General features: G+C 48.2%; 1 protein-coding gene across 10 annotated transcripts in view; it reads left to right on the top strand.

The window, feature by feature from the left end:
• Window positions 1-13855, top strand: part of ZBTB7C (zinc finger and BTB domain containing 7C) — a 348185-nt gene that overhangs the window by 164681 nt on the left and 169649 nt on the right. Inside the window, exon 3 of one of the 10 annotated variants that reach the window (XM_070275653.1) lies at window positions 12593-12797. The exons of 8 other annotated variants lie outside the window; for them this stretch is intronic. Coding sequence is in view for 1 of the 2 variants with exons in the window: in XM_070275648.1 (XP_070131749.1) it covers window positions 12743-12797 (55 nt within the window). In the remaining variant the exon portion in view is untranslated. Of the gene's footprint in view, window positions 1-12592; window positions 12798-13855 lie in introns of those variants that run through there. One more of the 10 variants, XM_070275648.1, reaches the window with a different exon arrangement.

The following is a 13855-nucleotide window of genomic DNA, read 5'->3' as shown; positions in this document are numbered from 1 at the left end:
ACATTGACGCTGTTAGGATCATTTGAAATGCCTGAGGCAAGGGAGAGAGAAGCAAACAGATCGATGAAATCTAAGGTAATTCACAGTGTTTGGTGGAGGCCATTATGTGTAAGACCATGATCGTCCCTCTCGTCTTTAGTGACTAGAGGACTGGCCAAAAGGAAGAGGAGGGGTCGAACTAGCTCACCCACAAACCCTGGGAGATGTAAACGTGCCTGCCTAGAAGGGTGGGGCGAGAGGTCATGGGAGGAAGTTTGTGAAGCTGCTCTCTGGTCTGCTGAGCTCCGCAGAATGTCGGCTGGCAGCGGCGGCAGCAGCAGCAGCATCCCTGTTGGACACGGGGGCATCTCCCTCTGCTCTGATTGTACACAGAATGCTGTGGCCTTCCAATTCCCAAATGCTTGTCCAACCCCTCCTGGCCCAGACAGCCCTGTCAGGGTTCTGCTGAGGATGGCTCTCCGCAGAGCTGGAGACGGAGAGACAGACGGCTGTCCCCGTGCTTTAGGGGTGCAGAGTGGTATGCTAACCAGTCACTCCCTAAAGGAACGTATACTGCCTTCCCTCTGTGGGTGAGGCCCCATATGGCGCCTGGAGGCTACGAAGGTGTGTGATACACATAACTTACCCACAGGTGCTTCCAGTCCAGGTGGGGAGAGGAGAGTCGTGCACACGCAATCTAAAATCCCTGGCCCTCAGTTTTCTCAGTTTGAAGCAAAGGGAGGTGGTCCCAGATGCCTCTACAGGCCACTCCTTCCAGCCTTCCTGTTGTTTAAGAGCATTTGACTGAGATGTGAATGCTCAGCTTTGACAACACAGCATCTTGATTGGCATATCTGTGTTAAGGTCTAAGATGTTAAGAGAAAGTGAGAACTAAGATGGAAGGAGAGGGTAGCCATTTGGAGTTGTCATTGCCTGAGAGCCTGGGATGGAGAAGCCTGGGAAGGACACTTTGTGGATGTTTCCTGGATCAACCTCTATCAGGTAGCTACTGCTGTGTAACAAACAGTCCCAAAACTTAGTGACTTAAAATGATGTTCATTTATGTGTTTGCTATTCTGTGGTCAGCAGTTAGAGCTGGGCTCTACGTGGTGTTGGCTGGGCTCACACACGTGTCTGGGCTTGGTTGGGACAGTCTGAGGTGCCTGGGCTTCTCTCTCTGTGTGTCTCTCATCCTTAAGGAATCTAGCTTGTGTGTCTTCATGTGATGGTGACAACATGCTAAGAGGGAGACGGCAGAAGCTGTAAGATGTTTTGAGCCTAAGGCTCAGAAGTTACACAAGTCGCTTTCGTTGCATTCTGTTGATGAAAGCAAGTCACAAGGCCAGCCTGTATTCTGTTGGAAATGTTTCAAATATGTGTATAATAAAAGTAGCCGCATGAATTAATAGAATATATGGAACCCAGTTTAATTTTTTCATTATAATTTCCCTTTACCGTATAGAATATGTATTAAGCTGTTTAGCTATTATTTACTGAGTATTTACTATGTGCCAAGCTCTGTGGAAAATTTGCGGTTTTATAGACACTATCTGTAATCCACAGCAACTCTGAATGATTACTATGATTATTCCCAGTTTATGGATGAAGACAAAGGCCTAGCGAGGTTAGTTGACTTGCCCACAGCTAGTAAGTAGTGGTGCTGGCCTTAGTACTTACATGTTCTGGCTCCACCCTGTCTCCTTTCCTCCCCTCTCAGATTTCTAGCTGCTTCCCCAGGAATTCCTTTGGGTGCAGAGCACAGGATGCAAGGTTTCCAGAGCTGGTTGCCTGCTAGGTCCAGTGGAGTGATGAGAAAGCTGAAGGAAACTCTTTCTCATGCCCTCTGGGGTAGGGGGCTGCTAGCAAATTCTGGGAATGGTCCCTTCTCAGTCACATATATACATATTAAAACAGGAATAGTCCCTTGTGCCCTGTGTCTGTGTGGGAAGGCTCTCACCTTTCTTCTGGAAACATAATGTGCTGGGAATTGTCCTGGGGAAGGCGTCCAGGACCAGCTTTGGGAGCCTCTCCATAAGGCCCCAGCTTCCCCGAGCCTAGATTTTCTCATCCGAGAAATGGGGATGAGACCGCACCTGGCTGCCTTTGTTACCTTCAGGGTCGGTGAGAAAGAATAGACATGAACGTGCCTTTTAAATATGCAGGACTCTTGAAAAAGGTGTTCTGCTCTCAGCACAAGGCAGTGGCTCCTTCCACACTCTTCTGCGCTTTGGCCACAGTCCCTCACGGGTCAAGGATCTCACGCGTGCGTCGGTTAATCTCCAAGGTCATCCAGAGTGGAAGCTGGCGGAGCACAGGGAGCAGGCACTAGCTGTGTATGTTTCATCCACAGCCTTAACTGCATCCTGGGCTCACAGAATGCAGGTTAGAGGCAGGATGCAGGAGGGATAGAGGAAATATAGTAGGGACATGACGGGCTGGAGAGCCAGGAAGGCGAGGGGTGCTGCTGGGAGGCAGGGGGCGCAGACTCAGGTTCTGCCGCTTGCTCAATGTGCACGGCAAGTTTCTTTACCTTTCTGTGCCTCCATTGTCTCAGCTGGAAAATGGACTTAATATTTGCTTCATGGGTTTGCTCCAAGGATTAAATAAGTTAACACCCATAAAGCACTTAGAAAAGTACCTGGCACTTAATGAGCTTTAGCTATCATTATTGCCAGCTGTTGGTTGGTTGATTTATTTTCCCGCATGGTTGGGCAGAGACCCTCTGAACCTGGACTTAAGACCGGACTGTATGTAAAAGTCTGAGAGTTGGGATCCCGGGTGCCTGGGACGTAAGGCAGCATGCTGGTGAAAACTGGAGCTCCGTGGGTTGGTCCTTGGCAGTTTGGGTTCCGAGTGAAATCCCCCTCACTCAGCGTGATGCCCGGCACTTAGGTACTCAATAAATACCTGTTCCCTAGAGGCAGCCCTGCTTGCCCCACACCTGTAGGGAGGAAGTAAACCATTGTCTGAGCTGTAACCCAGCATCACTGGGCAAATTCAAGGCTCCCACCCAAGATGCTGACGCTGGGACTCCAGCCTCAGCAAAGTGGCCCTTGGCTGATGTGCATTCATTCATCTCCTCTCTGTCCTGGGTCTGCGCCTGATTTGAATATGATACAAATCGTGTTTGTTATAGTTAAGCTAAACCCGACCGTAAGTGAACCTAACTGTGTTGACTTCAGAGGGAGCTGGGGCTGGCGGCCGAGCGCGCTTCCTGGTCTGGCACCTTCCCACGCAGCTCTCCCTTACATGAACTGGATGGAGCAGGGCCTTGGCTTTTTGGTCCAGGAGCAGATGTTGTCAGGTCCACCAGGCCCGTCAGCAGCAGGCAATGGGCCTCATGAGCAGGCCTGCAGGCTCTGTACCATGTTTGCGGATGACAGAAATTTGTGGGGCAGATGTTGGCCAGCACCCCCAGCTGCCAGAGCATCTTCTGGGGCCATGACAGGAGATTTGGGGGCCTCATCTTTACCCACATGCCTCAGCTTTAGTCTGGCTCCATTGCAATGGACCAGTCTTTCCGCTTCTGTCTCTCTCCATTCATCCCACCCTCTGCTCTGACACCAGTTACCCAAACACCAGTTACCTGATCAAGTCACTCAGCTGCTTCAATGCTCTGACCCACTGTGGCTGAGCCAAGGGGGAATGCAGTGGAGGAAACCCCTTACTCAAAGGTCTCTCTTCTCCTACCTTTCCACCACTCAAGGTGCTCTTTCTACAGATGAAAGCATCAGCCCACATTAAAATGCGAACTGAGTAAGCCCACATGGGTTAATGGTTCCTAGTGTGGATGGGTGCACAGAGCTCTGAGTCCACTGCCTGGCCCTGAATCCTCTCCCCATCGCTTACAGGCTGGGTGACCTGGGAAGATCCTTAAGCTGTGCCCTGCAGTGTCCTCACCTGGAACATAGAGATAATGATAGTGCCTGGCTCATGGGGAGATGGTGAGGCATCCATGAATTACAATGCGCAGATGCCTAGACCAGGGCCTTGCATGCAGTCAGCTCTCATTAGATATTAGTGTTGTTACTGTCATCATTATTATTTTCTCTGGCTGGCCGAGGCCAGATTTTGCCAGGAGGTTGAGATGAGGGCAGTGTCTGGGGAGAGCGGGAGCCAGCAGTGTGTCCAGTGCAGGGGGAATTGTCCAGGCATAGGGAGACCTGGTCTGGGACAGCACTGCCTCTGCGGGCTCTTGTCGCTGCATCTATAAAACAGAGATAATGGGAATCTTAACCCAGCCCCCCAGTCAGGCTCTAAGCTTGAGGGTGAAAGAGACAATAAGCAGGAAGGGTCTTGGGGCAGGGGCTGTTAGTATGATAAAGCGTTGGCGAGAATTAGCAGATGAGTTGCTGTGAACCAGAGGAATGGGGTGAGGGCCCTGCACACAGTGGGTTTGGGGCCTAATGGGGCGATAGGGAGAGCCCAGGACAGTTTTTGCTTCATGCCTTTTGCTGAGAGCGGTCAGTGACAGAGGACCTTCATTCTCAGCAGGCAGGTAGCGGCTGAGTTCCTGCCCGGGCAGCCCCTGAGGCTAGAGCACTGAGGGGAAGGGTGTAGGATGCATGCGGTGGGCCCAGGTGAATAGCAACTGCCTTGGCAGGAATTCACAAGGAAGGCTGGAGTCGGGAGTGAAGCAAAGGCTTGAGCTGAAAGGGAAGTTCTCAGACAGAGGGGAGCAGGTCCAGGATGCTGCGGACACAACAAACTGTTTTAAGGAAATAAAGGGAAAATGTGCTTTTACCTTAAAAAACATCAACAACATAGATTCACTACTAGCAGAGGCCTTGACGAAACTAGACCCTCCAGAGGCATCTCACCAGCATCGCCTGTCTGTCTTGTGTGGAGAGAGGCTGGGCCAGATGACCCCCAAGCTTTCACCCATTGTTCATGCATTTGCTCCTTCCGACAAGGGAGTATTGAAGGCCTTCCTCAGGCCTCCGCCTGTGCTGGGTCCTCTGCCCTGGAACAGCTTTCATTCTAGGAGGGTACCAGAGAAATGCAGTGCACATCTGCTCTTGACCCCCATGCTGTGTGTGGGACAGAGGGGGCACTCCTGGGGAGAGAGCAGGTGATCAGCCAGGGCCTCTTGAGTGTGCCGGGCCACAGTCTTGCCTTTCTTTTTGATTCAGCAGACTTTGGGGAGCACCACTTCTCTGTGAAACACTGGGGATGCTACATGGAATGGGCTGTGACCTGACCGCCCAGGCCTGGGGTGAGGGCTGGGGACTGAACTCTACAAGGGGCAGCTGAAATGGGAGGAAGCTCTGGCGCCAGCACGCCACCCTGGAACCCTGCTGTTCAGACGCTGATTTTAAACAGGGCCGTGGAGGTGCAGGACCAGCGTGGGAGAGAGGCACAGTGCCCGAATCCTTGTCCACGGTGGGATGGCAGCCTCCATGACTGGGGTGTCACCTGCCCTTCGCTGGGCCTCTATCTACCTTGGTACATTGAGTTGGCAGTGGTGTGGCTCCTCCTAGGGCCACCTCTGGGACAGTGATGTTGTGAACACATGTTCTCTGTCCCAGAAGGACACTACCCCAGACAGAAGCCCTCAGAGGAGCCATGGGCAGACACAAAGCCGGTGCTCCCCCACCTCCTGAGGCCATCACCCTCCAGTCGAGTCAGACAGCACTGGCCAAGAGGTAGGAGTCTCAAGATGACAGAGCCCTGTGAGGGCAGGGCCATAGGGTCAGCGCTGTGATGGATGGGCACAGCAGGAGAAGCATGACCCTCTCAGGGGCCTTGGGGAAAGGCTTTGCTAAGTCTCCTGAGGTGAAGAGGGGCTTTGCAGGTGGACAAGGAGGGCCAGACAGAAGATAAGAGGTGTGTGAAGGACGGTGTGGCCCCCACGGAGGACCGAGAGGACTTCACTGTGGTTGGAGGGAGCTGTCGGTAGAGCGGAGGATGGAGCCACAGTTGAACCAACCTTGAACTTGTCTGTGCTCCACTGTAGGAGAAGCCTCGTGGCTGTCAGCAGTGGGTGACAGCACCAGATCTGTGCCTTAGTAATGTTTCTGATGATTGTGCAGAGGCTAAATGAGGGTAGGGAGAACAGCAGGGTTTGAAGGCAGAGTTTAGACACCACTAAAGAAGTGCAGGGAGAAATGGCGTATTAGTTCGCGAGGGCCGCCGTAACAAAGCACCACACGCTGCGGGGCTTACACAACAGAAATTTATCTTCTCATGGCTCTGGAAGCTGCAAGTCCAAGATCAGGGTATGGTGAGAGTTGGTTCCTTCTGAGGCCGTGGCGGAGAATCTGTCCCTCGCTTCTCCCCTCGCTTCTGGTAGACAGTTGGCAATCTTTGGTGTGCCTTGGCTTGTAGATCTCTGCCTTTGTGTTCACACGGCGTTCTCCCTGTGTGTATGTCTGTTTCCAAATTTCCCCTTTTTATAAGGACACCAGTCAAATTGGACTAGAAGCCCACCTCACTTCAGTATGACCTCATCTTAACGAATTACATCTGCAACGACCCTATTTCCATGTAAGGTCACGGTCACAGGTACTGGGGGTTAGGACTTCAACATGTGGGTTTCGGGGGACACGATTCAACCCATAACAGATGGTGAGGGTCTCATGGCGGAAGGGGCCATGGGATAGAGAAGAGGGATGGATTCCACAGATGTTCAGGAGCTGAGCTGGGCAGACTCAGGATGGACTGACGGAGAGGGCATTTTAGAATGACCCCTGGTTTTGCCTCAGAGGTCAGCATGGGGAGCCAGAGGAAAGGATTTCTACTCACTCTGGAAACAAGCCAAGGCTCAAGAGAGTCTGGTCTGGAGACCTAGATTTGGGGTTGTTGGTGTATAGACCCTCCTTTCTAACTCACATCTTCATCCCCCAGGGAGTGACCACCTATGACCAGCCAGCTACATCTTTCTCCCTTAATTCCTATCGACTGTGTAGCTGTTGCTACTCAGTTTGGTTATATAACCTCAGTTATGTCAGCTGTCACTCTCGCCACAAGACCGTGACCCTTGGAGGCTTCCTCTGTTCCCCCAGGCTTCCTCTGTGCCAGGCAAATCCACAGAATAGCTCTTCCTCCTTATTAGCTGACTAGGGAAGACAAATTTCTCTTCTGGACGAGAACGCACTTGCAAACAATAAAAGCTGCCCACAGAGAAGTTAGCTGCCTGGTGAGGTTGTGAGCGCCCATCACTGGGAGTACTCCCACCCAGTGTGGCTGACCATGCATGTGGAGGGGTCTTTGCACCAAGTGGAGAGTCGGCTTGGATGTGGCCCTAAGGGTCTGTGGTTGTCAATTGAATAATGGCAGTGAGCAGGATTCCTTGAGCAGGATTATTGGAACTGGTCTTTTAAACCAGATCTCAGAGGAGATTTATTTATTAATCAATGTATTTATTATTTTATACTGATCTCATTTGAAAAATCAAAAACAAACAAACTGGTGGCATTCTGAGTTTCTAAAACATATGTATGCAATAGGGTAGCTAAAAATAAAGTGGAGATCACATCATCCAGCAGTCCCAGTCTGGGTGTATATCACCCAAAACAGGGACTTGAACAGGTGCTTGTACATCCACTGTAGCAGCACTATTCACAGTAGGCAAAAGTGGAAGTAACCCAAGCGCCCATCGACGGATGAGTGGACAAACAAAGTGTGGTAAATGCATACAATGGAAGATTATTCAGCCTTAAAAAGGAGGGAAATTCTGACACACATTACATCACGGATGAACCTTAAGGACAGTATGCTATGTGAAATAAGCCAGTCACAGAAGGACAAATCCTGTATGATTCCACTTATATGAGGAGGCACCTAGAGTAGTTGAATTCCCAGAGATAGAAAGTAGAGTGGTGGTTGCCCGGGGCTGGGGGGGAGGGTGGGCTGGGAGTTGTTGTTTAATGGGGACAGAGTATCAGATCGGGAAGATGGCAAAGGTCTGGAGGTGGAGGACGGCGATGGCTGCACAGCAACGTGAATGTACTTCATGCCTCTGAACTGTACACTTAAAAATGGTAAATTTTATGTGATCTATATTTTTCCACAATGTAAAAATAGACTTGGAGAAATAGAAGCCACCAGCCTTTCCAGGCCAACACTGTGCGGTGGCACCAGGGAGCGTCAGAGGCCTCCCGGTGCTCATGCTCGGTCTGCGCCCGCACAGGAGGCCCACGCCGTCACCGCGGGGTGGGCTGGTGCGTGTCCAAGTACCTTTTGACTCACCTAGTCCTTCATGTGCCACACACGTTGTCACAGCTGTGTGTGTTGGAGGCCATTTTTCATCCCAGCCCTACGCTTTGACAGCTCCGTGAGCCACCCACACTTGGGAGCTCAGCCCAGGAAGGGCCCTGCACTCTGACGTGGCCCATGAAACACTTCTCCTCTTACTTGGGTGCCCATTCCCACCCCAGCATGTTCTCCGGCCTGGCAAACTCTCAGGCATGTTCTTTAACCACGTGGGAGTCACTGCTTTTTAGTTCAGAACAGCTAGAACCAGCGCCCAAAAGAGGGGTTAATAAATTTGGCTCAAGCACAGGCTTTCTGTGCCCTATTCTCCTCACTGTTGTCTAAAATTTAGCTGCTTTCTTTTCAGATTTGATGTAGTGAAGGTGTTTTCTTCATTTGTGTCAAGAGTAACGGGGTGCTAACGAATGTGGAGCCTTCTCATGGAAGCGTTCGCAGGAGGCGACAGTCCGAGCCGTTTTGTCCCCCAGTGCACAAGGGAGAGGCCGTTGGAGACAGTGAAGACCAGGGCAGGAGCGCGTCCCGCTCTGCTAGTCAAATTGTGAAAACGTCCCCTCGGGAGTGATGAGAGCCTCATAAAGTCTCTGCTGGAGTGGGCTCTCTGGCCAAGTGAACTTCTTGACATTGCGTGGTTTGAGGATTGACAAACCCAAGGCACCTGTGTAGTCAAAAAAAGGCCCTGAAGATTGAGAAAGTTAGGGGACACTGAGATTTAGGATTATGTGCAGGGCATAAAGGCCCCCAGGCGTGCATTCTGTTCCTCTGACACACCAGCCTCATTTTCCAAAGGTCTCTGAGCCTGCTGCTCTTGCTGGTGGAACAGTGTTCCACCCTCCCAGGCTGCTCCTTCTCGGTATTCAGGTCTCTGCTCAGATGTCCTTCCCTGACCACCAGTCCAGAGTCGCCACCATCAGCTCAACACCACTCTGCTTTGGTCCTGGAAGAGCACTTCACGCCTCTGCTCTGCCCTTTGTTGTCTGTGTCCCCTTCCTTGCAAGCTTCAAGGTCTCTTGTGTGTCTCCTTCATGCTGTATTTGCACCACTTTGGGGTGTCCCTGACAAATAAGTGAGTCAAAGTCAGGCCAGCCCCTCACCATGGGGACCACGTTATTCCATCTGAGAAGGGAATATTTTCTCTGGGTGAAGGGAGTACTGGACCCTCCTGGGACGAGAGCAAAGCTTCTCTCACTGGGCAGAGGAGAGGCCCTCCTTTGTGTGTCGGAGCCAGACCTCATGAGGTGGGTCTTAGCGGCTTTGTCGCTCCCACACATGCTGGTGGTCCAACCTGTGGGGGCAGAGAGGAGGACTTGTGTCATCCCCTGAACTTGGCCTATAGTCTGTGTCCCACACCTGGATTAACTCTCCCTTCCAAATCCTACCCCTTCTTCCAGACCTAGCCCAAGCTCCGCTTGTCTGGGATGGAAGCCTTCTCTGCTCTGACCTCCTGAATGTCATTACTCCTGAGTGTCTGTACCAGTCATTCAGCGAGGAATCATAAACTAACTTGTCCCATCTCTTCTCTTGGCTTGGACTTTTTTTTTTTAATTAGTAAACTTGATTTTTAAGAACACTTTTGGGTTCACAGCAAAACTGAACAGAAAGTACAGAAAATTCCCGTACACCCACTGTCCCCAACCATGTCCAGCCTCCTCCATTATCAACAGGCTCCACCAGAGGGTATGTTTGTTACAACTGATGAACCTAGATCGACAATGTAATCACCCCAAGTCCATAGTGTATTACATTTCACTGCTGGTGTTGTACATTCTGTGGGTTTGGACAAACTTATAATGATATGTATCCACCATTATGGTATCATACAGAGTGGTTTGCCCTAAACATCCTCTGTGTTCTGTCTACTCATCTTTCCCATCCCACTAACTCCTGGCAATCACTGATGTTTTTTTGCTGTCTCCATAGTTTTGCCTTTTCCAGAATGTCATATATTTGGAATTGTACAGTATGTGGCCTTTTCAGATTGGCTTCTTTCACTTAGTAATATGCACTTAAGTTTTCTCCATGTCTTTTCATGGCTTGATAGCTCATTTCTTTTTAGCGCTGAATAATATTCCATTGTCTGGATGGACCACAGTTTATTTATCCATTCGCCCACTGAAGGACATCTTGGTTGCTTCCAAGGTCTGGCAGTTATGAATAAAGCTGCCATAAACATCTGCGTGCAGGTTTTTGTATGGACGTAAGTTTTCAGCTCATTTGGGTAGACACCAAAGAGCATGATTGGTGGATCATATGGTAAATGTATTTTTAGTTTTGTAGGAAACTGCCAAACTGTCTTCCAAAGTGACTGTACTGTTTTGCGTTCCCACCAGCAATGAATGAGCGTTCCTCTTGCCCCACATCCTCACCAGCATTTGAGCTTGTCAATGTTTTGGATTTTGGCCATTCTAGTAAATGTATAGCGATATCTCATTCTTTTAATTTGCAGTTCTCTAATGACATGATGTTGAACAATCTTTTCATATGCTTGTTTGCCATCTGTATATCTTCTTTGGTGAGGTGTCTGTTCAGATGTGTTGCCTGTTTTGTAATCAGGTTGTGCATTTTCTTATTATTGAATTTTAAGGGTTCTTTGTGCATCTTGAATAACAGTTCTTTATCATATGTGACTTTCTGAAATATTTTCTCCCAGTCTGTGGCTTCTTCTTATTCTCTTGGCATTGTACTTCACAGAGCAGAAGTTTTTTATTTTAACAAAGTCCAGCTTATCAATTGTTTCTTTCATGGATATGCCTTTGGTGTTGTATCTAAAAAGTCCAAGATCATCTAGGTGTTTTCCTGTTATCTTTTAGGGGTTTTATAGTTTTGCCTCTCACATTTAGGTCTATGATCCATTTTCAGTTAATTTTTGTGAAAGGTATAAGGTCTGTATCTAGACTCATTTTTTTGCATGTGAACGTCCAGTTGTTGCAACTCCATTTGTTGAAGAGACTGTCTTTTTTTCCTTATATTGCCTTTGCTCCTTTGTCAAAGATCAGTTGACTATATTTATGTGAATCTATTTCTGAACTCTCTATTCTGTGCCATCGATCTATTTCTCTGTTCTTTCATCAATACCACACTGTCCTGATTATTATAGCTTTATCGTAAGTCTTGAAGTCAGGTAGTGCCAGTCCTTCGACTTTGTTCTTCTTCAATGTTGAGTTGAATATTCTGAGTCTTTTGCCTCTGTATGTAAACTTTATGGATTTTGAAAGGCAGCTTAATTGAGATATAATTCATATATCATGCAACTCATCCATTTAAAGCATGTAATTCAAAGGTTTTTAGTATACTCATAAGGCTTGCAACCATCACCACTATCTAATTCTAGAACATTTTCATCAACCCCCAAAAACATACCCTCTACTCATTAGCAGTCACTCCACATCGTCCCCTCCTCAGGCCCCTAGCAACCACTTAATGGATTTTCTCTCTCTATGGATTTGCCACTTCTAGGCATTTTATGTAAATGGAGTCATGTAATATGTGGGCTTTTGTGACTGGCTTCTTTCACTTTGCATAATGTTTTCAAGATTCATCCATGTTGCAGCATATATTAGAACTTCATTCCTTTTTATGGCTGGATAATATTCCGCTGTATAGATATACCACATTTTATTTATCCATTCATCTGTTGATGGACATTTGTTTTCACATTTGACTATTTTGAATAACGCTGATTTGAATATTCATGTACAAGCTTATGTGTGGACACATATTTTCAATTCTTTTGGGTATATACCTGGGAGTGGAATTGCTAGATCACATGGTAACTCTGTATTTAACCGTTTGAGGAACTGCCAGACTGTTTTCCAAAGGTGCTGCATTTTACATCCTACCAGCAGTGTGTGAGGGCTCCAATTTCTCCACATCCTTGCCAACTCTTCTTATTAGCTGACTTCTCGATTTCAGTCATCCTAACAGGTGTGGAGTGGTGTCGCATTGTGGTTTTGATTTGCATTTCTCTGGTGGGTAATAATATTGAGCATCTTTTCACGTGCTTATTGGCTATTTATAAATCTTCTTTGGAGCAATGTTTATTCCAACCCTTTGACCATGTTTTAAAAATTGGGTTGTCTTTTTATTTTTGAGTTCTAAAATGTCTTTCTACATTCTAGACATAAACCCCTTATCAGCTATATAACTTGGAAATATTTTCTCCCATTCTGTAGGTTATCTTTTCACTTCCTTGATGACGTCCATTTGAGCAAAAAAGTTACATTTTGAAGAGGTCCAATTTATTTTTTCTTTTGTCATTTGTGCTTGTTGGTGTCCTAGGACTTGGATTTTTAAGTGAATTTTATTGTGAACTTTTGGTAACTTTGTGTTGTGCTAACTCAACTAAACTTTAAGTTTGTCAAGGGCAGAATTCACGGGAAATTCATCGTTGTATCTGTTCCAGCGTCAGGACTTGTTGACTTGACTTGGATCTGACTTGTACCTGTGGTCAGAATGCAAACACTCATCTCACGGAGGTTCCCAACACCACTTCAGACTCTTCATCTCCGCACATTCATGTTTTGAGCCCAAGGACTTGAGAAACAGTGCCAGCATGGAGCATCCATCACCTCCTCGGCCTCAGAGAGGGTTAAATGCTATTGCACTGGGTGAGACCTCTTTCTTTTCCCTCTGCTTCTGTAATATCCATCTCTCTATAGATGTATCCAGGAGAATATTTTCTATTTTGCCTTATGGGCAACAGCTGCTGTTTTTGCCAGGCTGTCATCTATTTAGTTGTTACTTTTTCGACTTTATTTTTAAACAGTATAACATGGAGAACAGCAACACTGAGTGTGGGACAGATGGAGAGCAAATCTAAATAACAGACTTCCAGAGCCACCCTAATAGAAGAGACTGGGCTAGGGCGGGGTGGGGGGGGGGGGGGTGGATAAAACCAGATTGCTGGATTGCTCAGAGCAAACAAACATCAACACGTCACAACCTAAGTGGGGAAAGGAGGAGCAAATAGGGAAGTGACACACGTAAGCCGTCCTTCTGCCGCCAGGAGTCTGAGATGGCGGGAAGGGGGCAGATAGCCCAGTTGCCAGGGGCTTCCAGGTCAGGCACAGATGAAAAGAAGTGCTGACAAAGCCCTCCTGGGGCGGTGACAAATTCCACATCTAGTGGGTGGAGATGTTGAGGAGCCTGCAGGAGTTAAATGGAATGTAAAGCAGCATCTCTCTTATCTGGGTGAAGCTGCAGGCTCAGTGCCAGCTGAGATATTTTCCTTCTTTCTCTCCTGGGGAATAAGTAGAAGTTAGAGAGATGTGAGTTTGCAAATGGGTTTTTTTTTTTTAAAAAAGGAAGAAATAAAAACTCATTTTATTAATTTCCTCTAGAGCAGCCAGCTCTTGATGCAAACTGGGGCCAAAATAGAGGTGTCTATCACCCGCTGTGGCTGTATCTGTGCACAGTCCGCACGGTGGCTGCGCTTGATGACCCCTCTCCAAAAGCCACTCTTGCTTACTTGTCTTTTCAAAGTGGACTTGGTGCAGGCAAAAGGGGCCTTTTTATTCTTGGGACTGACCCTGACGCATTAACCTGTTTACTGAAATCCTGGTTTGTTCCCCCAAGGCTCCTAGGAGCAGGGCAGACCCCCAAGGCCAGCTTCAGCCCTCAGTGTGACCCTGACTGGTCCTGCCTTATTCTTTTCCTGCCTTCCCAT

The sequence above is a fragment of the Equus caballus genome, chromosome 8 (genome assembly GCF_041296265.1).
Source record: "Equus caballus isolate H_3958 breed thoroughbred chromosome 8, TB-T2T, whole genome shotgun sequence".
Lineage (NCBI taxonomy): Eukaryota > Metazoa > Chordata > Mammalia > Perissodactyla > Equidae > Equus > Equus caballus.
Note: the sequence above shows the minus strand (reverse complement) of the source record. Positions and strands in the feature narration are given on the sequence as shown.